Source organism: Vigna unguiculata, chromosome 3 (genome assembly GCF_037176805.1).
Source record: "Vigna unguiculata cultivar grain cowpea cultivar isolate G323 ecotype 2 chromosome 3, ASM3717680v1, whole genome shotgun sequence".
In the NCBI taxonomy this organism is placed as follows: domain Eukaryota; kingdom Viridiplantae; phylum Streptophyta; class Magnoliopsida; order Fabales; family Fabaceae; genus Vigna; species Vigna unguiculata.
Genome location: NC_140794.1, coordinates 69,493,004 through 69,518,772, shown reverse-complemented (window position 1 = coordinate 69,518,772; position 25,769 = coordinate 69,493,004). Strand labels below are relative to the sequence as shown.

At 30.1% G+C, this 25,769-nt stretch overlaps 3 protein-coding genes and 1 pseudogene across 6 annotated transcripts; 3 read left to right on the top strand and 1 right to left on the bottom strand.

Moving 5' to 3' along the window:
• Nucleotides 1-2,283: 2,283 nt before the first annotated feature.
• LOC114176855 (scarecrow-like protein 13 pseudogene) lies at nt 2,284-5,363 on the bottom strand (annotated as a pseudogene). 3 transcript variants are annotated; one of them, XR_014993827.1, is made up of 2 exons: nt 5,186-5,363; nt 2,284-4,295 (listed from the first exon to the last, which is right to left on the bottom strand). The product of XR_014993827.1 is annotated as a scarecrow-like protein 13 pseudogene, transcript variant X1 (transcript). The 3 variants fall into 3 exon arrangements; XR_014993828.1 differs by having other exon boundaries at nt 4,972-5,204; XR_014993829.1 differs by lacking the exon at nt 5,186-5,363 and adding an exon at nt 4,444-4,955.
• A 10,409-nt stretch (nt 5,364-15,772) lies between these two features.
• Nucleotides 15,773-16,147, top strand: LOC114175579 (uncharacterized). Its single transcript, XM_028060333.1, has one exon. The coding sequence runs from the start codon at nt 15,773-15,775 to the stop codon at nt 16,145-16,147; it is 375 nt and encodes a 124-aa protein (XP_027916134.1).
• Nucleotides 16,148-18,069: 1,922 nt separating this feature from the next.
• Nucleotides 18,070-19,065, top strand: LOC114179786 (PLASMODESMATA CALLOSE-BINDING PROTEIN 5-like). The gene is made up of 3 exons (XM_028066243.1): nt 18,070-18,201; nt 18,361-18,609; nt 18,773-19,065. Exons 1-3 carry the CDS (start codon nt 18,135-18,137, stop codon nt 18,805-18,807), a joined length of 351 nt encoding a protein of 116 aa, XP_027922044.1. The 5' UTR covers nt 18,070-18,134; the 3' UTR covers nt 18,808-19,065.
• A 2,148-nt stretch (nt 19,066-21,213) lies between these two features.
• Nucleotides 21,214-24,046, top strand: LOC114175622 (CASP-like protein 2B1). The gene is made up of 3 exons (XM_028060384.2): nt 21,214-21,865; nt 21,949-22,081; nt 23,613-24,046. The coding sequence occupies exons 1-3, from the start codon at nt 21,642-21,644 to the stop codon at nt 23,859-23,861; spliced, it is 606 nt and encodes a 201-aa protein (XP_027916185.1). The 5' UTR covers nt 21,214-21,641; the 3' UTR covers nt 23,862-24,046.
• Nucleotides 24,047-25,769: the final 1,723 nt, after the last annotated feature.

The following is a 25,769-nucleotide window of genomic DNA, read 5'->3' as shown; positions in this document are numbered from 1 at the left end:
ATATATATATATATATATATATATATATATATATATATATATATATATATATATATATATATATATATATATATAAAAGTGCGTTGTTTACGCTAATAATAATATGATAAGTTCAGTCTAATATTTAATAAATTTAAAAAGATTAAAAGTTGAATTAGAATAAATTGGACTCACACTATGAAGTTAATTTTCAAATTAAAATAAAAGAAAAAAATAGAGTGAACTGAAGCTAGTATTTTATGAAGTTTAAATAATAACAAGTTTAGCTAGGTTGAGATAGATATATGCTAAGAAATTAATATTTGAATTTAAAATAACAAATATCGTGAAATTTTAAAAAATAAGAAATGCAGTTAATAGTCTAGATTAATTTTTGAATTAAAAGTATAAAACTTGCATGGATTAATAAAGAAAATAAATAAATAAAAATATTAATTAAAAAATGGTCATGCTCATTCTAAATAGAACAAGCTAACAAACTAATAAAAAGTAATAACATAGCATGGCCAAAATGAAACTACAAAATATTGTGAATGTTGATATAGTAGATTAGTTTTATCTAATGATATAAGTGAGATAGCTGAGTATTCCATGTATACCCTTCGTAGAAGCTCAATCACGGGTGAATTATTTTCAAGTCACCATCACCATTAACACCTTTTTCTTTTCTTTCTTTGCTTTTCTTTAATCTTATTCCTTGCAAGCTCTTTTGAATAATTCAAATCAATATTGTTTTTTTTTTATATAAAATCATCAGAAACATTAATTAGACCGACACTATCACTAGTATATAACTTTTTAAATTATAAAGTCAACATAAGTTAGATCGACACTATTTTTAATATAAATTTTAAAAAATAAATACCACTGTCGACTAAACCAATTGTGTTAGGGTGATTTTAAATATAAAATTGTGATGTTTTTTTTTTAATTTAAAAGCAGATAATATCGAAGAAATAATGTGGTTTCAAATTAAGTAAGAAAAGGGTATAACGTTTTAGTAAAAAGTTTTTAGGAGAGTAATTTATTGTTATATAAAAGTAACTGGATGAGAAAATTTCGAATTTCATCTTTAAATTAAAAAGTATCCTATTTTAAATTTATTTTATCATTCCTCTTTATTTTCTTTTCTCCACTCAAGTTTGGTTAAAAAGGTATGAGTTTGAGTAATAGTGAGAAATTGTTGTTCAGGTTGAGGTTTATGTTTTATAATCTTAAAAATTTGGTTTATTTTCAGTTCATGTTAATTGAAGTTTTTTTTAACCAATTTCAAAGTGGGAGATTAAGTGCTAGTATTCTAAAAACGTATCAAATTGATTGGAGAAAAAAACAACAATTGAAAGAGATTGTTTAAGGAAGGAAATCATAGAAAAAAAGAAAGTTTAAAGTAGAAAGGAAATTGGCAAATGAAGGAAGCTTATGCTTTGCTAGATTTGGAAACAAGTATAAATTTGAATATTGCTAACTCTTAAAAGTTTTTTCGTTTTTTACTTATTTTTTTTTTCGTTTGTTTTACATTCTATATATTTTTCCTTTTGTAAAAATTTATAAGAAGCTATATATTATTCGAGCATAAAAAATTTTAAAATTATTAGAACATTTGCTCAAAACCCAGTTTCAAATAGAACTATATTTGTGTTTAGTAAACATAAATAACTTAATCTTTAAAAATTAATCACTTTTATTATTTAACTCCATGAGTTAAGTGATTTAAAATTCTGAATTTTAAGAGTTGACCACACAGCTGATTTTGTTTCTATCTCTTTAATTACATTATTAAATATTTTGTATACAAAAAAAGATAATAGAAACGTTATTTGTTTTAAATTACAAGCATAGAATATTCAGTGCACTTGATTAATACAAGGTCAACCTACGATGAATTATATTAAAAACTAATAAATCAGCTGTACCACTCCTTTAAAAAGAACTGCATTGAATGTAGCAATAATCCATTATCATAAAAACAAAAACTAACTAATGAACTTTTTTCTGTGGGTCAAATTATACATTAATTAACTATCTCTCGAGATCAAACTCAGTCACCACTTGAATCAACATTCGAATGTATACAAAATTTAAACAACATTGTTGAGAGATTCAGGAAAATGTCATTTCTACAAAGCAAATAAACTTAAGAAGTAAATTTATGCATGCGAAGGATTATGTAACAATTATGTCTCAAAAATTATGGAGCAAAACCTTGAGCTGCAACTTATTACAAGATAGTTCATTTGACATTAGTTAAATAACACTAAAACCCGCGGAAGAGGCAAGGAAAACTACACTAAAGTCATAGCAGACATTTTTTTGGTTCTTTCATTTCAGTATTGGCATTTACAACGTGCTTTGAGATTCTGATTCTGATTCTGCAGAATGCAGTACATAGAACAGAGGTAAATCACATTTTCCTGAGGAGAAACTATATGATAAATTACACTCAGTTAAAGGTCAAAAAGGAGGGAAAGGTGCTAATCACTCAGTTTCATCTCCAAGCAGAAGAGGTAGCCATGTGTCTGTTCATCCAACCAAGATAAAGGGCATCATCTTTATGTTCAAGCCTATAATTTTGACTGAATTCGTTTAGGAGATTCTGGGTAGCAACCATGACAGAAGAGCTCAATTGGCACTGTTTAAATCCTGCCATGGAAAGTCTTGACCTCCACTTTCCCAAAAGTTCATGCCTTTCCACTCTCTCAGACCCTTCACAAGCTATCATGTTGACGATGTCTCGCGCCAAACAATGCTGCTCTGCGCTGATGCGCTTCTGATCGTCTCTGGGGCAAGCCACATCTATGGATTCAAACATGGCAGTGTAGTAATCCAGCGTCTCAACAAACCTGTAAAAGAAAGGAGATGTGTTGGTGTTGGATTCTTGCTCGACAAGGGTGACAACCTTGGGAGACAAGCTCTTCACCAACCTCAACAATCTGTCTCTGTGATTCTCGGTGCTCACACTCTCATCTGCCATGTGGTGCAAAACGAAAGGAAAATTTACAGCCAGGGCTTCCCCGGGTCGAATTTCAACACTCCCTCGCACAACCTCACACCCAGACATAGCAGCACTGTGAAATTCAAACGGAACTCCACAAGACCTCGCAAATTCTGACAACCTTTCTCCTACAATCTCAAGCCCTCCACCTCGAGCATGAAACGACTGCGAATCATCAACACCGGTCACGCGAAGGGAAGGGGGTCCCCCAGGTCTTTGTGCAAGAGCCTGGATGAGTAAATACCACTGTGTGCCCTGCGCTACTTGGAAATCTATTATATGAATCCTGGACTCGTTAGCCATGGCTTCTGTAATGACAGCATTTGCAGATATGTATGCAAACCTCCAGTATGGGCAAATCTGGTACAAAATGTGCATGTAACTCATCAATTCTTTGCTTGTTGGTTGTTCGCACTTCAAGGATTTGTAGATGAGATTCCCTGATGATTCCAACCTCGCTCTAAGCCCCTCCAGCAAGTAAGCACCCAATCTCTGAATCGGATCTCCAGAGACTGATACCATTTTCCCCAATACGTTATCCATCCACCCTCTTGCTGTTCCAACATCATCGTCAGACACCGCCTGTGCACATACCCTGAGAACTCCTTTCAGGTCGAATCGTGGAATATTTTCAGCAATCTGCTCCCAGTTTTGTTTAGATGCTCCGTCGAGTCTGCTACTGCTACCCCTGACGCAGCAGCCAAAACTGTCTTCGATGTCGGATTCGTCGGGCCCCAACAATGAAATCTCCAGTTCTCTAAGTTTGTGCTTCAGTTCATGCCCATCGTCAACGCTGGACAAACCGCTTATCGGCGATCCGTAGGTGTTGTCAGAGGATTGGTGGTGATCTGAACCGCATGAATGAGAACCTTGTGGTGAAAATGGACTACTTTTAGATGATACACTGGCATAGGAAGGAGAATCATCACACTCCATGAAACCTGTGGTGGGTGCGGGGCATGATTCCAGAGTGAAGTATTGCTCCTTGCAGCTTTCAAAAGAAACGCTTGTTCCCTGGCTGCTGCTATCGCTCTGCAACACTTGGTAAATGCCTTTCACCGGCTGGTGGTGATAGAAGTGTACACCACCCGAACCTGGGTGCTTCTGAGACGTTTGCATCTAGAAAGAACTTGAAACCACGCCGAGAATAACAAGTACTCAATCTCTTTGATTGCAAAGGTTCCTCCCAACCACACTGGGTCACTCGATGGTCATTCAGAGACACAGAGCTTAGCAGTTAAATTTCGCAGATTACTCGATTGTTTGCCAGAAACTGTTCGGAGTTGTTTTGAGGTAACACAGTCTGCAAAGGGAAGATAAAATTATCAGGAACACTTAACGGTGGATAAACCAAACAAGAATATCTTAAAACAGTTTAACAGATCAAGATCTAAACCGTGAGGTGGTGCTGAAGAAAAGTATATTCAAGCTTCCAGAGAATGCAAACTCACTCTTGTGGAAGTAGGATTTCTTCAAAGTTATGGGTTGGATTAATTTTCAGAATCTGAATTATATCAGTTAAGGATCCTAAACAAACCACCCAACATTTATTCATTATTTCAAACACGCTTTAAGTTATCATACACTAGTAACCAATTAAGTTTCCCAACTGAGACATCATTAAATAATAGAAAACCGAAGAGAAATTCCTTATGTTAATAAGCTAACCAAAAAGCACAGAAAAAAAAAAGAAAAGAAAAATCTATATTACTGGTGACGTGTTTCCGAGGAAAAGAACTTTTGATCAGATACGCTAGCAGTGACGCGTATTTTAGAATTGACGAAACACACCCACAAATTGTAGAAAACATTTTTTTCAAACAACAACGAAAGAAAGAACAAAAAAAAAAAACAAGATTCAATCATACATGCCAAGAAATTCATTAGCTTCGACTGCCAAACTCGGAAATCGTCGACATGTTCAGAAAGTGAAAGGCTTGAAGTTCAACTCAATTCTTATAACAGAAAATAGACTTAACCTTAATAAAAAGAATGAATTTTTTTTAGCAGATAAAACAAAGGTGGAAGCAGTTCCTGAAAGCCCAGGAAATTGAATGGTTGACAAACGGGGAATCCTATGTTAGAAAATATTGAAAGAAAAAATGATCCATGAGATGAGACAAGCATGAAGCAATGTCCAGAAGGCATGAACAGATGTAGCTGAAACCTAGGAAGTGTCCTTGGAAAGCATACCTGTGTGACGGTTGAATCAGAGAGAGAGAGAGAGAGAGGAGAGAGAAAGCAGAGAAAAAAGAATGAACTAGTTGTGGTGTGGCTTAGTTAAGATTTTTATAATATAGAAATATTGAGTGGAGTTAAAAGAAATGGTGGGTATGAAACAGTGGTATTTACGAGGAAGTAGTGAAAAACACATGTTTGAAGAATCCCTATGTAATATCACTCGGTTGGGTTGAACAAGGTTAAGGAAGGAACTAGGAAAGTCAGCTAAATTATTTTGAAATAATAACATAAACAATCTTCTTCACCACAATCACACACACTCTCTCTCTCTCTCTCTCTCTTCCCATGTGCTCTCTCACTAATCATAAAATATTATCAACTCGTTCATCACCACGTCAAGGATGATCTCAACCAATACATCATTCAGACGGAAGGGAATTCTCAATTACTAACTATTTTTTATTTGTACAACAAAACGGTTAAAACAAATACGGAAGAATGATTTTATCTTATTAACTTGTCTTAGGTATTCTGATGCATAGATTTTTTGTAGCAGAATAATTGAGAGTGAAAATTCTGTATAGAAAAGGTTGTTCGTTTGTGGTGAAAACAAGCGACCGAAGGTGATGTATTGCGAGATTAAAACATATTTTTCATCTCGCTGTTTTGAAGAGATCTACGAGATAAATGTATCAAATTACCACTCTATCTTTGTTTCATTCATTCTAATTTCACTCTACTTGTGTTTCTTGGTGTGTTTGATTTTTCATTTGCATACTTTCCATACATGAAATATGAAGAATAATAGGATACAATACAGTTATATCCGATTCTAGCTTTCCACATATATCTGGTTACAAATGTTTCATTATTCGGATCCAAGTTACTTGTAATTAAAAATTATTAATTTTTTTTCTGTAATGAAAAAATTAAAATATTTTATTTTTTGGTTCAAATACATTAAAATATTTTTTTTCAATTAATATTTATCTATAATATTTAAACTTATGTACAAAAAATTTTAAAATTAATTACAACTTATCTAATTATCACTTCATACTATATTTAACACCAATAGTAGTTTGATAATTTAATTTTTTCATCTATTAAATTTAATTTTTTTAGTCACATCAATCAAATTCTTCACAAATTTGCACAAAAATTACTCTCAAATCCATTCCACTATCACTCCCAAATTCATAAAAAAGGAACAATATAAATATCACCTTCTAATCAATCCAAATTAATGATTTCCCTTTCCTCAAATCATCACTCACATAAAAACACACCCTTAAAACAAATGTTTTTGGCTTTCTTTCGATAGATCACAGTGAAAATACAATAAAGGGATGAAAAGAAAGAGTTCAAATTGAAGTTGTTAAGATGCATAAAAACGAGTGAAATATTGTAAATTTTTTAAGAAATCAATTGCAACTTTCTTTTAAAATTCATTTTACTCAAAAAAAATGAATAATGTTTATGCAAAATTATAAAATTTGATATGCTATATTAATAAAATTTTATCAATGATGAAAAAAATATTAAGACTTAGTATAAGCATGGAAATAACGATCAGTTAATTTATTTATTTTACACTCATGAATTCTTACACATGAAATCACAAATTTTGAGTGTCTAATAAAAATACAATTTTGCTTTTCAGACTCACAATTTGAGTGTCATCCAATTATGTTTGTCACCAAAAATATAATCCCAAACCACCTTTTATGACCATTTATCATTGATACACATGATCTTCTCCCGTATATGCTTTCATTCATGTCAATTGTGAAAACGTAAATCTCAACTTCTCAAAACTTATACATATAGTATATTAAACCACTAATAATAAAATATCTACTTTTATGTATGATAAATAGTATATTAAACCACTCTACATTAAGACGTCTAAAGGGCTACTTTATTTAATCTATTATATCTTAAAATGCTTTGAGACAAATACAAAGCAAAAGTTAAAATAACATATATTTAAGTAGATGTAATATTTTCATTATAGTATTGATTGATTGAAATATCTTTAAACGTAATGTCAAAATGTAATTAGATAATTCTAAACCCAGATAAAATAAATATATTATCTATAGATTTTAATATATATATATATATATATATATATACTAAAAAATTGAAAGATAAAAGTAAAGAAATAAAACAAAACCTTGTATTGTAAATGAAAAGAAAAAAAAAAACGAACTCTTGATCTGAATGATAATATATAGACACTCAATTTTCTACACTACATTAATAAAATTGATAAAAAAGTATAAACAAAATAAAATATATAGACACTCAATTTTATTCAAAAACATAAAATAGTTTTAAAAAGATTGATACAAATATATAAAAAAAAGGCGTTAATCAAGTGTTGGACAGAAAACAAAAATGCGGTACATATATATTTTTCATCTCGATTTACTCTATAACTTATTGATTTTAATAGATAATATAAATTATAAAATTGAGTTGAAGATGGTGTCAATTTTTTATGTTGGTTGGACTTATGTTTCATTAATATTATGTCTTTCTTGTGAACTTTTCTTCGAAAGATCACTTAGGTTGTGTTCGTTTGAAAGGAATGATTAGAAGGAGAGGAAGAGAAAGATATGGGAAGGATTAGAGAGTGAAGTTGATGTTGTTATTTTTTAAGGGATTAGAAGGTGATTTTAAAGTAAATTAGACAATAAAATTCGTGAAAGTTTGTGATTGAATCGAGTAATATGACATATTAAAAAAACAATAGATAAAAAAATGAGATTACCAAAATATCCCAAATGTTAAAAGTGATATAAAATGATATATAAATCATTTAGAATAATTTATTTAATTTTTATTGATTGTGTGAAATAATAAAAAATATTTATAAACAAATGAATAATAAAATTTATTTGATATAAAATTAAATTTGACTTTATCAATTTAATGTTTACATAAAAAATAATTTATTTACGTGTTATATATATATATATATATATATATATATATATATATATTTTGTTTCTAAGTCTTTCAAATAAATTTTGTTTATTTGATATGAACATATTTTTTAATTTGATTATGTTTGTTAATAATATAGGTAACAATTTTTAATAAATTTGTTTTCTTTTCTTCAAATTTTATAGAATTATATATTGTTTATATTTTTTTAACTATTAGATCTTTAGATGTTTATTAATAATAAATTATTTATTTATTTTTATTAATAAATAAAACTAAAATTACATATATTTATTTGTTAGAAAAATAAAAATTGGTAAATATTTATAAATTAAGTTATCTAAAAAATTTAAACTAAATAATATTTTCAGACGACACGTAAAAAAAAACATATCAAAATTGAAAGATTAGAATAAATTTAAATCATTTTTTTACTATTAACAAATAATTAAAAACAAATTTTTATTGGAAAATTTATTAACAATAAATATAACGAGGATAAAGTAGTAATTGCATATCCAATACCTTGTAATTTCTTCAACAGTAGTGGGATGAAATTTTTTAGCAATCCCTCTATTTCATCTCTGTCATTCCTTTGCATCACTCCAAAAAGAAAAATGTGATCATCCTCTAGGCCTTCTTCTTCAATCCTTTTGAACAGTAGATTCACTCCAAAGAACAGGACCTTAGTGATATTAGAGTTGATGATTCGTCTGTCTTGATAATCAGTTAAGACAAATATAATATGAGTAAAAAATCCTAACTAGATATGATGATTTCTTGTAGTAAAAGTTTTTCTGACACAAATTTCAGATAAATATGTTTTGTTGTTGTAATAAAATCAAAGTATAAGAAAGTCATCATTAATATACTCGTGATTGAGAATTTTTATGATTGAGATGAAATGTACTAATGTAGACGAGACTTATCATTAAAGAAAAAAATTAATAAAAATTAAAGTGAATATAAGTTACAAATAAGGTTAAGATAAAAAAATTAAAATTCGTATAAGAAAAAAGATTCATAATTTTTTTTTTCATTTTTTAAAAAACTTATTAGTATATTATACATGTATATTTATATTTCTTTTTTGTAAATAATACATTTTTATTTTATTTTTTTCATGAGAGCGGAGGTGAAAAATTATGTGAGTGCATGTAGTAAAGTTAACGAGAATATTGTAACGTAACAATAGAAGACGTTCGTGAAAACGACATGCGAAGAAAAGGAATCTTGGTGCCTTCCTTCTTTCATGCTTCCAAGAAACATCTAGTTTCTGTCAACCTCTTTTTCCTTTTATTTAATCACCATACCCATCTCCAACTTTTAATAATATACAGAGTAAATAATTAGTTTAGTCTAAATAAATTAAACTAAATCGCATTGGTAGCTAACAAAATTAAATAAAACTAATTTTCTTATTCTTGAAATGTACAATTATTTTGGCTGAGTTTTGAATTATAACATTTTGCTAACTTAAATGTATGAAGTAATTTTTTTGGTTCAATCCCATTAGACTAACACCGACACTTGAAAGTGGAACAACGAAGAACACAGTGTAACGAGATTGGTTTATAGAATTGTAAACCTAAATTCTAAATAAGATGAACGAAATTGGAATTGTAAAGAAAAGTGTAAACCCTAAATTGGGGGATTAGGGGTAGAGTGAAGAAGAATGAGATTTTATTGGACGTGACGTAATCTCTTATCTTATCTATTCAGCAACCCAAGTTGAAAAAAATAATAAAATAATAAGACGCGTCAAGAAAAGAAAAGGTGAAACAACGTCACCCTCCACTAGGACGTCACGTGGGGCAGACCAAAACCAAGGAACCATTTTCTTTTCTTTTATATAAAATATAAAATATAAAATACCATTTTCGCCCATTCTTAGTTTTATTAGAAATCAATAAATATTATTAAAAATTAAGGAAGTAATGTATTGAGGAGAATAGATGAATGGCATAACATCCAATCTCCGACACCACCGCCTTTCATCTTTCCTTCGTTCAATCACACACATTCTATCCTCATCAAAAGTTCTACTTATTCTTTTTTTATCTTTTTAAACCACACTTTTTTCTTTTTACCTTCGTTAAACACTTTCATGATGCGATCTTTATTCTTTACACCATCACTCTTTCAATATTTATTCTTTATAACATTTTTTCAGAGTTGTCAAAATAATAGTCCCAGTTTGATCGATCATAGACAGATCATTTAGTAAATCAATTTAATCTGACTCATTTATTAATGAGTTATAAAAATTCGAACCTGATCTGACTTAGCACGAGTTGATAGGTTAAACCAGTTAACCATTGACTCACTTAATTAAAAAAATATTTTTTTTCTTTAATTTCAACAAAATTAAATTATAATTCTGACTAAAATCTAAATAAACTTCAATAAAATCCAAATGCAATTCAAAAGGAGGTTAAACTCCAACTACAACCCAACATCACAAAAATACCAATGTATTGGCTAAAAAAACAACTTAACCCGACCCAAATCCATAACTTAACATAATAATAAAAAAATACTTGTGTCACCTTTTATTTGCAAGTTTGTTCACCAACCCGACTTACTACAGGTTAACCCAAATGAGCCGAATTTTAGGTAGACCAGATCAAAAATTAACTCGTATTAAAATTTGTAAAAAAATTTTAGTACAATCCGACTCGAACGCATAATAGACTGGGTTGATTTAGAGTTCTAACCTATTTTGACAGTTCTATTTTTTTTTTATGATTTTACTTATATTTATTCATGGAGAATGATTAAAGAGAGTTGCAGAAGAGTTTTTCTATTAATGAAAATCTTGTTTCTCTTTTAATACAGCATGTCGTAAATAATACACAGAAAATAATGCTTTTATAAATTAAATTCCTGTTGAAAAAGATATAGTAAAATTGGGAAATGTGTTCCTAGAAACAGTGTTGTGTGTGTAGCTGAATCGGACGCACTTAAAATGGAGTTAGTTTAGCACAGGAGCAACAATACACCTCACTCACCGACTCTTTATCTTCTGAGAGACAAAAAGGAAAAGCAGAAGTTACGGTAACGGCTCAGAATGAAGGAGGAACATTTTCCGAATCGTTGTTGTTATTTTTATTTATCCCTCAACTTAAGTCCTTTGCAAGTTGACATGAATGTAGAAAAAGTATAATAAAAAATACTCACATAAATATTAAAGCAAATGAATGTGGTTCTCTTCTGCTTTTTGATCATTCACCGATTCCTTTTACAGTATTTTCAATTTTTAATTTATATTTAGTTATAAACTTAAATTTAAAATTTCCAATAAAAATAAAGAGAATTGGTTTATAAGCAAACCACTCAGCATAACCGATGTTAGTTTAACAAAAATAACAAAAAGCTCATCTGCAGCAAAAGAAAATGGTTTTCCAATGCCATTGTTAGATAGAGTGAAGACAGTTCCACCAAGGTAAAAAGTTGTACGTAATGAAAAAAATATCAGTAATTATGGAGTTCAAATTTTTTATTGATATTATTATCTGTTAAACATAAAAAATACACTGTGTTAATACTTTAAAGATCTTTTTAATATATTTTATAATATTAAAATTAGTGATAATTAATGTATTAAAAAAAACACTAGAGAAACAATAAAAAAGTTGACAAAAAATTCAAATTCAGTCATTATGTGCAAATAGAGAAATTAATTACCAACCGTTTTTCTTTTTCTAATAAAAGATGGATTTGGTACAATTATAATTTCTATGTATTTAATAATTTGATTTAAAAATTAAAATTAGATTAAGTTTAAAAATACATTTTTGGGACAATAAATATAAACATCATAATTTATTTGAAATTTGGGCCGAGTCGTTACCAACAATTTCTTAAACATGAATGGCGATTACTTTATGCACCCCATGTTTTCTTAATTAACCACCACAGGCTTCCTGAAATTACCATTTGATCATTTATTCCCTTCCGTTCATCCCTTTCCACCTGCACCATCTCCAAAATGAAAATTGCTCTGTACAATTTAAAATATAATTTTAATTTTTTATTATTTTTCAAATTTACATAACGGATTATGTAATTTAAAATGTAAGTTGTAAATTTGCATTATATATTATATAATTTGAAAGGCAAATCTAAATTTCTAAAATTAATATCTTTGAATTCAAACTGTATAATATGAAATATTCAAGGTTTACACAAACATAAATTATAATTAAAACACAATTCTTTTTACACCCTCCTTTTCTATTAGTTTCAACAAGATTATACATGAAATTTTAAAAAGTATGGGAGTGCAGAAAGAATTCCCCACATTAGTTTGCGGAATCTAGTTGAATTGGGAGAGAGTGTTCGTTTTAATTCCGCAGTGAATTAGTAAAACCATAAAGTAAAACTATGAGAAATATAAACCCAAATTTAGCAAACTTTATTCATCTACTAACATTTTATAAGATGTTACATTCCTACATTATTTGTGGGAAATATACTTTGCCATAATCCAATATGATTAACCTTTGTATAAGTTTTAAAAGTTAAGTCTAGTCTACAACTTTATAAGATAAGTTTAATATATTAATCCACCTAAAATATAAAAAAAAAAACATTTACCAAAAACATGTTTCTTTGTTTAAATAAACAATGAGAACGTCCGTTATTCAAAAAAAAAAATCTATAGTATGGCAATTTTAATAACAAATATCTAAAAACAAAAAATATTTTAATAAGATTAGAACATCCATAAGTATTTAACAAATATTTAAATTATATACATTAAATAATTCCACATGCTTAAAAGTAAAAAATAAAACGATATATATATATATATATATATATATATATATATATATATATATATATATTCAAAAATAGGTATTCCATAACTATTTAAACAAATATCCTAATCACAATTCTAAATATGAAACATTTTCATAATATCCTCGTTATCTTTATACATCAACATGATTAAATTCTTAAACTGATAAATCTAAAACAAATTGATTTAATTTGATTTAATTTCTTAGTTATTTCCTCAATGAATTACAAGTCCACAAGGTTAGGGAGGAGTAACGTAATAACTTCTTTTTGTTACAGTGGACGGTCACCGGTCTAACCCATCCCACATCCCTTTTAATCTAGTGGATTAGGTTCTAAGTGAGTTGGATTTTTTTTTAACACAATCTAAATTGAGTTTATTTGTTTTAGTCTAATAAGTGCAAAATGTGTCTCATTAGACTGCACTCCGAGTATTTATTGGAGATCTCATACATAAATATAATGATTTTATAAAATATAAGTGGGTACAAGTCTTATTTTATAAGTTGATTTTGTGATATTGAGTTAGTTTAAAAGTTCACCCCTTAACATGATATCAAAACTATAAGTTAGAAGTTGTTTTACACTCCGTTCACTTGAGGGAGAGTATTTGACAGAGAATGAGTGGATGAATTTAAGAGTCAATTATATGTTGTTTTTTTTTAAGAAATTTAGAAGTGATTATGAGTAAATTTAAAAGTAATTTTTGTAAAAGTTTGTAAGAGAATTGATTGATGTGATTAATTAAAAATATGTTTTAATATAATTATTTGTGAGATTACCATTTTGCCCTTAATTTAATAAGTAATTTAAATTGATATTTGTATGAGTAAATTTATTTTTATAATTGTTTCTAACCACTAAAATTGAAAAAAATAAAACAGTTTTCAGAACCAAGCTATCCAAGAGATCCATTCCATGCATATGGGGATCAAATCCCTTATCCGAGATCTAATCCAAGATCAAATCCCTCAACAAATGGGATTGAATCTCTCAAGCCATGCAATACACGTGAAAGAGAAGAGAGGGTAAAATTGTCATGCAGCAACTGAATCCACTCAAATCAGCCAAAAAGTGCCGAGATTACAATTGTCCTGCATCCCGCAAATCACCCATGCGCCTTTCTCTTAAAACCTATCAAACTAACACAAAAAAACCTTCACAATCAATCTTTGCTTTGCCACTTTCCCTCAAACGAAATCAACATTAGAAAGATTATTTGGTGGACCTATCACATATTATAAGAAGATTTGATGCATGTTGGACCTATCGTATTATCTATTATTAAATTACCTGTTAATATTTAATTTTATATTTAAGATTTTAAGATGATATATTTTACATGAGGAGAATGTGTTAAAAATTTTATTTCAACCAGATAATTTTATGATATATAATTGAATACAAATTTTAACTTTACGCGTTAACTTGTGTGAAATTAGATGAGGGTTAAAGTTATAATGTTCACAAAAAGCAAGTTTGATAGGCAAAAATTGATGTTAAATAAGAAAAGAGAGTAGCAGAGAATAACAACACTTGTTAAAGTTATGATTTCAGAGTAGTCACATATGCACATACCTGACTATACAAATAATCTTTGAATTCAGAACAGTGAACAGAGCTTATGAATAGACACATTCCAATCATACTCTCACCAACAATGTGCTCAAATCAAATGATTGACACCATGACATGTGGAAACTCTAAAAAGCTGGTTGCTTGACTGCAACTGTAGCATGCTTTAGTCAAAAACGTCACATTTTTCTTTCTGACAAACTTGAAGTCATTTAATCTCAACTGAAGCTGTTACATTCCCACTATTCAAACTCAAATTCAAGTACCTTTTACTTTATTCACCAGGGGCCACTGCGTTGCACTAGTTATAGCAAGAAACTTACCACTACTCATGGTTATCATTATAGACAGAACCTACATTGACTCATACTATCTTTTATCCTTGTTTGTTGCTAATTTGGCGTGATTCCTTTCTCCAAAACTACTCATGGTTATCATTATAGGATATATTTGAGTCTAATATAATCTCAATTAGCCAACACATGTTTCAAACTTCAAGAACTAAGATGAAACGACAGAGGGTTATGCTGCATAAAAGAATCACAAATCCTACCATTAGTGGTATCTGCAGCTTTCATTTGTGCATGCCATTCGCATCCAAACACTAGAAGACAAAGAAGTTGCATAGAGATGGAGAGAGAAGAATGTTGGTATGTTTGTCCTTTTCATACACAATTGTTTGATCAAAGCATGATCTGATGAACAGAAAAGATCAAATATCAAAGATCATTCCTCCCTTCTAGCTTTTAGCTTTTGTCCCTTTTGCCCAATCCTTCAACTTCTCCTTCTCCCAACAAAAGAAAAAGGTTACTAGAGCATTAGAATGAAAGAAATAAAGTATATGATATACCAAAAAGACTCCACTAGCCTCAAAACACAATCGACCTATTATTCTTCCAAACACTCTCTTCCACATGCTACTTTCACCTTTCTCTTGGACTATTCAGCGAGTCATTTTCTGATTTACCAATGCTCTTGTCTCTTTGTAAGAAAAAAAAGAAAAAAGATATGCTTATGCAATACCCCACATAGCCACATTCACTTGTTACGAAATCGGTTATATTGGTCAATCAACATCTTCTTTTTGGATTTTTCAGCTCAGTTGCCGATTCTCATTTCTTTTATAATCATTAAGAATTTATTGTGCTAGAAAATCCTAACCATGCCTTCCCTCTATAAATAGCACACCAAAAGCAATTCATTCCTTGTCACTTTCTATCTGCTTTCTGAAGCCACAACCACAAGATACTAACGTAGCAACTCATAATGAGAAGGAAGATCCATGAACCCAGTGCAGTTCGCTCCTCCATTGTTCTGCTACAAGAGAGATTCAGACAGTTGCAGAAAGTGAAAGAAATGAGGAAGAAGAGAGAGTTGCTGAAAATGTTCACTGTAGAGCCTAAACACTTCAATTCCAACCCCACCACGAGACAGTTTTTCCACCCTGAACTGATGAACCCGTCAGGGTCACTTTCTCTATGGCCATCTTCACAGTGCATGGTAGAGTACAACAAAAGCACTATTGAGAACCCAGTCTCCATGGATTCTACACATACACAGTCCCTTCAGCCTTCATGTAAGAACCTCTATGATTGGGATTCGGGCTCTGACTCTGGTGTTGATACCTCTCTTCACCTGTAACATTAACATATATATATAGATATACTTGTCTAATAAGTAATATTGTAGCTAGTAGGTTCAACAATTAGGTTTGAAATAACGTGAACTGTCTTTGGAATTTTTTTGAGTCTTTGGTTGGTTATAGTTTCTTTGATTTGGTCTATGATTATTTGTGTATTTTAATGTAGCATCAGCCATTAACATGCTATGAATCTGCTTAGTAAACAGTAGCATTCTTTTTAACAGGGAATCAGTATAATAGCAAAAGATGTTATATTGGAAAGTGGGAAACTGGGAATTTTTTGCCCTAGGGCTACATGATCATGGACAAGGCATGGCCCAAACGGGGAAATCAGTCGCTGATTATTATGAACTTGAACAAAAATATAACAGGTTAAATAAGTATAATAAATACAGACAGAAACACATCACTCTGAATAAGTAAACGGTTTTCATGAAACCAACCAGAGATTATAACAACAGATTTGAACCAATCCAAATTGTCTTTTCTGGTTATTTGTACTATCGAGCTAGGATTGACTGTGCCAGAATTTGCTGCAAAAAATGCAGAATCTGGTCCAGAAAATTTGGAAGAAATTCAAACCGCAAAAAGAATAAGTAATGAAAAAAACATTTTTTTTCTTTAGAAAAAGATGGTTGAGAAAAGAAACGACGAAAAAATTAATCAAAATTTTTAATTTTGACGAAGTTCACGAATTCACTGAGAAACATAAATGGGTTTGCCGTGATAAGCATGAAAGGTTCCAAAAAGGTATGAATAAATTGAGAAAATCCTTTCTCACATGGAACAATAAAGATTTAGGTGGAGAAAATGGTAATATAACCAAACTGTATTAATTACTAAAAATTGGGTCTATTATGAATTCTTGTTAAATGATACTTTAATTTTATAAAATAAATTCTTTTGAAGTTAAAAAATGAGAGTTCTAAAAATATTTCGTTAAAACAACCTTAATACCCATGACAAAAGATTAATTTATTTTAAATTTGATTATTTTATTTATAACCTAATTTAATTTAAATAAGTAACATTAACATCATAATTCAACTACCCGTCTCACAATTAAAAAAGAAAAACTTATATTTGCACTGGAAAAAAAAAACTATAAATTCTGGTATCAATGACATTTTCCAAAATTTTTTTCTATTGAAAAAAAGGAAGAAGTTAAAGTTTTGGGCTTTTAAAAGGTAATTATTTAAAAAAATATTTAGAAAAACGTGACATGTTTTAAATTCTCAATTCTTTCTTCACATTTAATTAGTATTATTTCGTATTATCCCATTGATTTCCATGGCATTGATCCAATAATTGGAGCAAACATTTGTCAATAATTTTTGGTGTGATTTTGTAAGAACTCCTGTTTTTGGTCACTCTTTGAAGGCATAACCAAATGAAAAGAAATAACTTCTTTATTTGCTATCCCTTTAGGTATCATGACTTCTGCTTTATGTTCTGAATCTGATAAGCTTGCTTGGAAAATTGGTCATCTAGATTCCTCATTGAAAAAAAAATATATGCATGGAATAGACCTACTGAACTCTTTGTTCTTGCTATCTTAACCAAAACTACAATTGCATAAGATAATTTTTTTGATCCTAAGCCACAGAATAATTTTTTTGAAGGTTATCTCAATTTACTTTCTGTTGCATCTGCAATTTTCTAATCTTTTATTCAGCAAGTTATGGGTATTTTAAGTGATTCAAATACCATATTTGGAATGTCCATGTCTAACACCTGGATAAAAGAAAAGGAAAATTCCATAGGACAAAATCAAAGTGATTGAGACTTTCTAAAGAAAAGAAAAGTTTCGAGTTACCTTGACAATCAAGGAATGGAAGTAGGACCATTCCTGGGTGTGTCGGTTATTCAAGAAAGATAAACTCTATGAAACTTTATAAAGAGAGTAGCAAATAGGAATATTTTTCAGCCATTACATGAAATGAAACATTGTTCAAGCACATAGATAAGAGAAGCTGCTGAGAAACAATGAATTCTCCAATGCTCAAAATTTCAATAGCTATGCTGTTTTTGACTCTATCTTTTCAAGCATATGGTAAAATCAGCATTACCTTACTTCACCTAAGTTCATTCAATTTTGTGTTACTACGATGTATAACTAAATGCAAATCTCATCGTACAAGTCGATTTTGTAGTGTTGAGTTAGACTTAAAATTCACTCTTTAAAATTCTGAGTTATTGGAAAAATTCTCAGGACAGTTTGAGGAATGGTGCATAGCAGATGAACAGACCCCAGATGAGGAGTTACAAAGGGCCATTGATTGGGCTTGTGAAAATGGTGGAGCAGATTGCAGCAAGATAAAAGTGAACCAACCCTGTTACCTTCCAAATACCTTGAAGAACCATGCCTCCTATGTCTTCAACAGTTACTATCAGAGGTTCAAGCACAAAGGAGGTTCTTGCTATTTCAATTCTGCTGCAATCACCACTGATCTTGACCCAAGTAACATCTCTAAATAATCTCTCATAACACAACTTCTCTTTAGATATAATGTCAAATTGCTTAGTTTTGCACTTGTTTCATTGTTTTATCCTTGAACATTAACAATCACTGAAACATTAATTAAACCTCAATAGTGATATATCTTGTGTTTGCCCAATGGCAGGTCATGGCTCATGCAAGTATGAATTGCTTCCTTGAATGATGTCTGAAGACCATATTTTGCAGTTAAACTTTGTTGGGAGTAATGGAGTCTGTATGCTTCTGTTACATTCTTATTTTTCCATGGCTTGATGTGAAGCTCAAACAGTGACATGGATCAAGTAGAATTCTTTGTTCTGTTTTTTTTTCCTGGACTCCACACCCATCTTATTTCAGATAATTCTTGATTTAAATGTATGTTTTGATTAAAATTGAAAATTTTAACTAAAATAATAAATTTTCTTCTTCATTTATGCATTTAGATTTTATAAGTTGGAATTAGTAAAACTATTGGTTAAATTAAAGGTAGTCTAAGTAGTTAGATTGCATTTTTCCTTTTCTCTTAATATACTCCAAACATTTAGGATGTGTTTGGATTGGAGAAATGATGATATATGTTAGTTTTTATTAACTTTGTATAACCATTTAAATAATAATATGACATTTTTTGTAATTATTTATGATAATAAAAACAACTTTTAACCTGTACAAACTAGAGATGTCAAAATAGGTTTTAACTCGTGAGTCAATCCGGCTCACCACAGGTTTGAGCTGAGTTGGATCGAGAAAAATTTAACTTTTTTAAAAGTATGTTGAACTCAACCCAACTTACTTAACTTACGGGTTAAACAGGTTGCTCAATAATATTTGAATAGTTTAAATATTTTATTGAATAACATGATAGAAAATGTGTAATATTAGTCATATTTTCTTGGACTATATGGACATTTTCTTGAAAATAATTCATCATATATTGGTGGTGAGCATGATGAAAACATTGATTCTTGATTTTATTGTGATTGTCATCTCATGGATTGTTTAAAAAATTATTTAAATATTTGAATACTTAAAAATAAATACATAAATAATTTTTTTATGTGGGTTGGTGAGCCAACCCACTTAACTCACCAACCCGTGGTGGGTTGAACCATATTGCAAAATTTCTTGATCACCATAAAGTGAACCGAGTTGGGTTCACTCATTTTCAATTCAACTCGTGAAATAAAAGATTATTTATAATAAACTGGACACTAGACAATATCCAAACAATTGTATATATTATGGGGAATTACTACATAAAGTTATGCCAAATTTCCGAATACTAATTGTAATTTTCAATTTTCATATTCCTCTTTCTAATAAAATTAAATTATTAAAAATTTTGTGTCCCATGATAAAATAGCGCTACTACATGATAAATTTTTTTTTTTCACTTTACTACATCGAGTTAACTGCTTTACCATAAGTTGGGCTATTTGGGCTGGGTCTGACAGAGAGGTGAAATTTTTTTTCCATTTTTACAAAAACAAATGAAGAAATTGGTATGGTCAAATTTTTGCTAATTGGCTCTGCTTTCATTTGCAAAAGAAACTGGTTTCACTTTAAATTCACTATATATAATTATATTATCATGAAGAATGGCTATACTATTGATTATATCATGCTGATGGACATACTTACGTAAAAAACAATATAATATAGTAGCAAAACTTATATTTTGCATAGAATAAGAATTTAAATAAAGAACACTGATATTTTGACACATTTGATATTATTCCTCATCATTATTTACTTTCTTGTTTTTAAAAAAATATAAAAGTTTAATTTTTGTTAAAACTATTTTACTCATGTACAAATTGTGAGATGGTCGCCAACAAATTTTATTTCCTTAAATAAAATCCTAAATCACACCAACCACTTTGGAGAAATAGTTTAAGAGTGTGAGTGGTGATGTGCTTGGTTAGTGGAATGAAGTGGTTGCTTTACTACTGAGTGCAGTGGGTCATCCTTCACACACGCTTTTATTTTATCCTCTTTACAACATTTCAGAATAACATTTGGAATTTGGAGAACTTAACAATAGTATACAAAATTTGGTGAGATGTGAACTTGTGAACACAAAAAAGTCACAACCACAACCACAACCACAACCACAAACACAACCTCATAGTACATGTCCCACCACAACTTAATGTATCTTTCATCATTGCTTTGCTTCTTCACATTTCAACATTTTTTGCACTCACTGTTATTCCACACTTGATTTGGTTGAGAGGAAAAAAATAAATAAATGAATGAGAAATTAGGTGAAAGAAGTGTCAAAAGTGTTCAAAGTATTATAGCTGCAAGTAAAATAGTAATGATACATTCTCACAACATGATAGTAATTATTTTTTTCTTATGTATCTCTTTATCATCATGTTATATCATCCACTACATTTTTTTATTCTCTATCTCTTACTGTTACTAAGTATTAAGTAGATATGGGGTGTCCACAAATTATTTATGATTCAATGTTCACTCACTGTAGCTTTGTTTGTTGAGACTTAGAAAAAACGGACACGGACATCATAAAACTGCACCATACGGTCCTTAAATGACCAGAAATTAAGGCACGCTTTACCTTGTCAGACACACTATAGAAACTGTCACTACTAATTTCTGGAAATTTTTTTTTTTGAAGAAGCTCTAAAAACCACATTTTTTTTGCTATTTAGTAGTGTCCTTAAATGCAGAACCAGAAATAACAACAGTGTTCTTAATTAATAACCCCATTTTTGTTTAATGGTTGAGTGGAGTATCCTTTCTCAATACGTGTTCTCTTCTCTGCCTTCTCAGTTCTAGGTTTTGACCACTTGGCAGGCACTCTTCAATTGCCTTATCAACTAGGTTTCATCATCACTCGTTAGAAATTTATTAGAACAAATTTTGTGTTATATATAAATAATAGTGGAGACCCTCTTCGCTGTTCACTTTTGTTTTCTCATTTCTTCTATTTTGTTTTTTCTTACCGTTTCTCTTCTTGTACTGGAGTGTTGATCTGAGAGTGGAAAATGAGTTATTTGGGTTTGGGTGTTAGTCCTGGTACTGTTCCAGTGTACCATGGAACAAAACTCAAAGTGTTGGATAGGAAGGTGAGGATTGCAGAGATGGTGCTAAGGGGTGTGAGCCTTGGTCTAGGAGTTCTTGCCATTGTTCTTGTGGTCACTGATTCCCAAGTCAAAGAGTTTTTCTCCTTTCAGAAGAAAGCTAAATTTACAGACATGAAGGCTTTGGTGTAAGCTTTTGCATTCTTCTTCTTCTTCTTTTACTTCTTTTTCTTCTCTCCTAATTCTTATATTGATGGCCTACACTTTTCAGGTTCTTGGTAATTGCCAATGGAATAACTGTTGGGTACTCCTTAATCCAAGGATTGCGCTGTGTTGTGAGTATGGTTAGAGGACATGTACTCTTCAGCAAACCCTTAGCTTGGCTCATTTTCTCTGGTGATCAGGTTCCTATATTTTCACTCTTCTCGCTGCCATAAACATGACCATTGTTTTTCTCTTCTCTCAATTGTGAATGTGATCCTAATCTAGACTCAAATGTTTAGTTGTTGGAGACAAAATTGATTTTACATTAGGCTGAAAAAACTAATCTAAGTTTCACATCATAACATCAATTCGGCATCAATTTCATGCAGTATGTTTGATTTTGCAGATTTTATGCAGTAGTTCATAAGGAAAATCCATTCACTTTGCCATCTTAACAAGAACCAACTCTGTACATATAGCTTTAACTTTCTCATGTTTTTTTTTAAGTGTGTTAGGTATAGTTCCAGCGTGAAAGCTAACATATCCATAAATGTTCCTTCAAACACAGGCTAAGTGTGTGTATGTATATCCTCAGCACTCGACCATGGCCAACAGCCAAAGAATCAGTACTTTTTGGGTTCCCTTTTTTTTATCTAAACATGGCATTTGCCCAAAGCCGAATCTACCCCATGTCGTAGTAATATTTTTTGTTTAAAAGGAATTCATCCAAAGTTCTTGAACTACTGTTTGATGAAACAGATTGGAGAATGAAATGAAATGGTGAATCGAAATCAAACTAACCAGGCAAAAAACAATTGAATGAGTTGATGGATTCATCCGATCAACCTACCATGCCAACAATTAATTCGGTTCAAAGTATTTACTCCTTACATAGATTCCCGTCCAGTGTCAGAATTTGAGAGTGGGGTCACTTTTGTTGAAGTCGTGGGTGAAGCAGTCAAATTTGTATGGCTATTCATAATTACCTCAGTTTTTGCCGTGAAGCATGAACAATTGCTACTGCGGGACCCCATGGAAACAAAACGGTACATGATCGATGCTAGTAGAGGAGAGACACTCACCACCACATATCATGTTTTCACATTTAATCCCCGTTCGGATCTCATATGCAGTTGTTGAGAATTAAAATTGTCTGAAATCGCCTAAGCACTTCTAGGGCCACGCGTTATCATTATGCTAAAACTCTCGTCTTTGACTTTTCTTCTATTTCTTTTTTGGGAGTGGGGACAGTCACAAATATAGATCTTTCTTAAGGACAGTTTAAGGAAATCAATGTCAGAGAAACCAACTCTAGATCCTAAAGAACCATTCAAAAACATCATGGTCGAGAAGTTTAACAAGAGTACTGCACAACAATAACTTATCTCACCAATAACATGTTTGGTTTAGCTTCAGTTTCATCCAAATCGATTCAATTTTTCATAATTGAATGAAAACCAATACAGAACAACTTATATCATGTTAGATTTATGAGCCCTTCGGTATATAGAGAGATTTTACTGGAGAGATATAACATCAATAAGACCTGAGTCAAACGATAGCTTTATGGATCTTTATACTTATGTAGTGTTTCACTTTTTTATTTTTAATCAATGTAAAACTTAGACTCATTCTTAAATTCTAGATTCTTTAACATGAGAATGAATCGAATCGTTCTTAACATAACCTGAATCGAAACGTTGAAGGTTGTTATTGTTTATGTTTATACAGGTGATGGCTTATGTGACAGTGGCTGCAGTGGCGGCGGCACTGCAATCTGGCATGATTGGAAAGGCAGGGCAAGCAGAACTTCAGTGGATGAAAGTGTGCAACATGTATGGCAAATTCTGCAACCAAATGGGAGAAGGGATAGGATGTTCTTTAGTGGTTAGCATTAGCATGGTGGTCCTCTCTTGTATTTCTGCTTTTAGTCTCTTCCGTTTGTATGGCACCAACAAAAACAAACATTCAGGTTGGTAGGTATTATTGAAAACTAAATAAATACCGTGCTTTCTTCAACTTAACCACCTACTTCCCTTGTCACTCTTTCTTCCTCGATGCTAATTTCGAAGCCTCTTGGTTATGGATGAAACATTATGATAGGGAATGGTGAATCATCCTCCACGTGTGAATTTAATAAACTTGTGTACTTTAGTTTTACTATACTTTTCTCATTTGTCATCTTTTAAAGTTTATTGATATTTTTTTTTTTACTTAATTAAGATATACGTTTCTCATGGAGTTCCTATTAATTTCTTTTTATCAAGTATTTAAAATTTTATAATTTATAATTGACTTCGATAATTGGATGAAGAAATTGTATCCCATTTTATCGCTTTGTCAAATACGACGTACTATGAATAAATAAAATGATATAGAGATTAATATACGTAAAGAGATATAAAGTAAAACTAGATGTAAACATCGATGAGACTAAGATAAATCACATAAGCTTATCACATCTCTTTTAATATAAAACTTTTAAGATAATAATATAAAATTTTAAGATAATTTAATATAAAACAAACTTTAAGATAATAATATAAAATTTTAAGATAATTTAATATAAAACTTTAAGATGATAATATAAAATTTTAAGATAATAAGTTCATGAATGTTGTTTTTTATATAGTGTTTCACTTTTATATTTTTATTCAATAGATTTATGGATTTCCTTCTTATATGATATTTTTCACTCTCTCTTCTTTGTCTAAAGTAAGACTTAACTCAACTTAGATTTCCAACTATATAAATTATTGAGTCGAAAGTAAAATAAGAAGTAACTTTTAGTTATTTTTATTGGATGATATCATGGTGATGAAAATAATTTATTTAAAATTATAGTTGATATTGAAGTTATTTGGGAATATGATGATCTCAATCATCATCATTGAACATCCTTATTGATAAAAGTTTTAAAAATTATTTATGATTTTCTATTAATACTAGAGACAATTAAGATACACATAACTTAATACATTTAAATGAAAAAAAAATTATAAAATATTTAAATGAAAAGATATGAAATTTAATAAAAACTAAATTAAATATTATTTCAGTACATCCAAATCCTACGTTGCTTAGGACCAGGGATGACAACGGGACGGAGCGGGGACGAATTTCGTTATCCCATACCCATCATCGTAGAAAAAATTCATCATCATCCCCATACCTAAATTTAACGGGTATCAAACTTTTGTCTCGTCCCCATCCCCACTGGGTAACGGTATAATCTCGTACCCATATCCATTTTCTTACTCCTTCACTATCAATCTTAATTAATTTTTATAAAATAATAATAAAATTACGGTAAAGGAAACATAATATTATCAAATATTCAACATTAGGAGGATGGTTGTTTCTTTGATATCAAATATTTTTAAATAAATTATAATTATTTATATTTTAGATTAGAATACCAAATAAAATTTTATGAGAACCGGAACATTTATTAAATTTCCAAACATTAATGAAATCTAGTGGATAAAATTTAAAAATATTTTCAAAAAAATATAAAAGGAAAACAAATATTCAAATTAAAATATATTTTAAATGCTTGTTTATTTAAATTTTTTAAATTCTAATAAATCTTTTTTTTATGCACCAATCAAAGTTATAATACATCACTTGATCAAAATGACGCAAGGAACAAATAATAAACATAATAATAAGATTTTGACATAGATCTTGTATCTTTTGAACTCCAATATAGGTTGGATGGTGATAAAAAAATATTCATGACAATTACATTAATTTTTTATATTGTAGTAAATAAAAGTTATTTATACAATTATAGTAAAAAAATTACAGTATGATTAATAATGAGTTAGAAAATAAAAAAATAATTAGATAGTATATATCGAAATAATATTCTAAACATGATGAAAA

What these genes read in the sequence shown, in the direction of transcription:
- LOC114175622 (XM_028060384.2), top strand. Translation starts at nt 21,642, where the DNA reads ATGAGTTATTTGGGTTTGGGTGTTAGTCCTGGTACTGTTCCAGTGTAC. An exon ending in ACAGACATGAAGGCTTTGGT is followed by an intron (nt 21,866 to 21,948) that starts GTAAGCTTTTGC and finishes TACACTTTTCAG; the next exon opens with GTTCTTGGTAATTGCCAATG. An exon ending in TCATTTTCTCTGGTGATCAG is followed by an intron (nt 22,082 to 23,612) that starts GTTCCTATATTT and finishes ATGTTTATACAG; the next exon opens with GTGATGGCTTATGTGACAGT.
- LOC114179786 (XM_028066243.1), top strand. Translation starts at nt 18,135, where the DNA reads ATGAATTCTCCAATGCTCAAAATTTCAATAGCTATGCTGTTTTTGACT. An exon ending in TCTATCTTTTCAAGCATATG is followed by an intron (nt 18,202 to 18,360) that starts GTAAAATCAGCA and finishes AAAAATTCTCAG; the next exon opens with GACAGTTTGAGGAATGGTGC. An exon ending in CACCACTGATCTTGACCCAA is followed by an intron (nt 18,610 to 18,772) that starts GTAACATCTCTA and finishes GCCCAATGGCAG; the next exon opens with GTCATGGCTCATGCAAGTAT.
- LOC114175579 (XM_028060333.1), top strand. Translation starts at nt 15,773, where the DNA reads ATGAGAAGGAAGATCCATGAACCCAGTGCAGTTCGCTCCTCCATTGTT.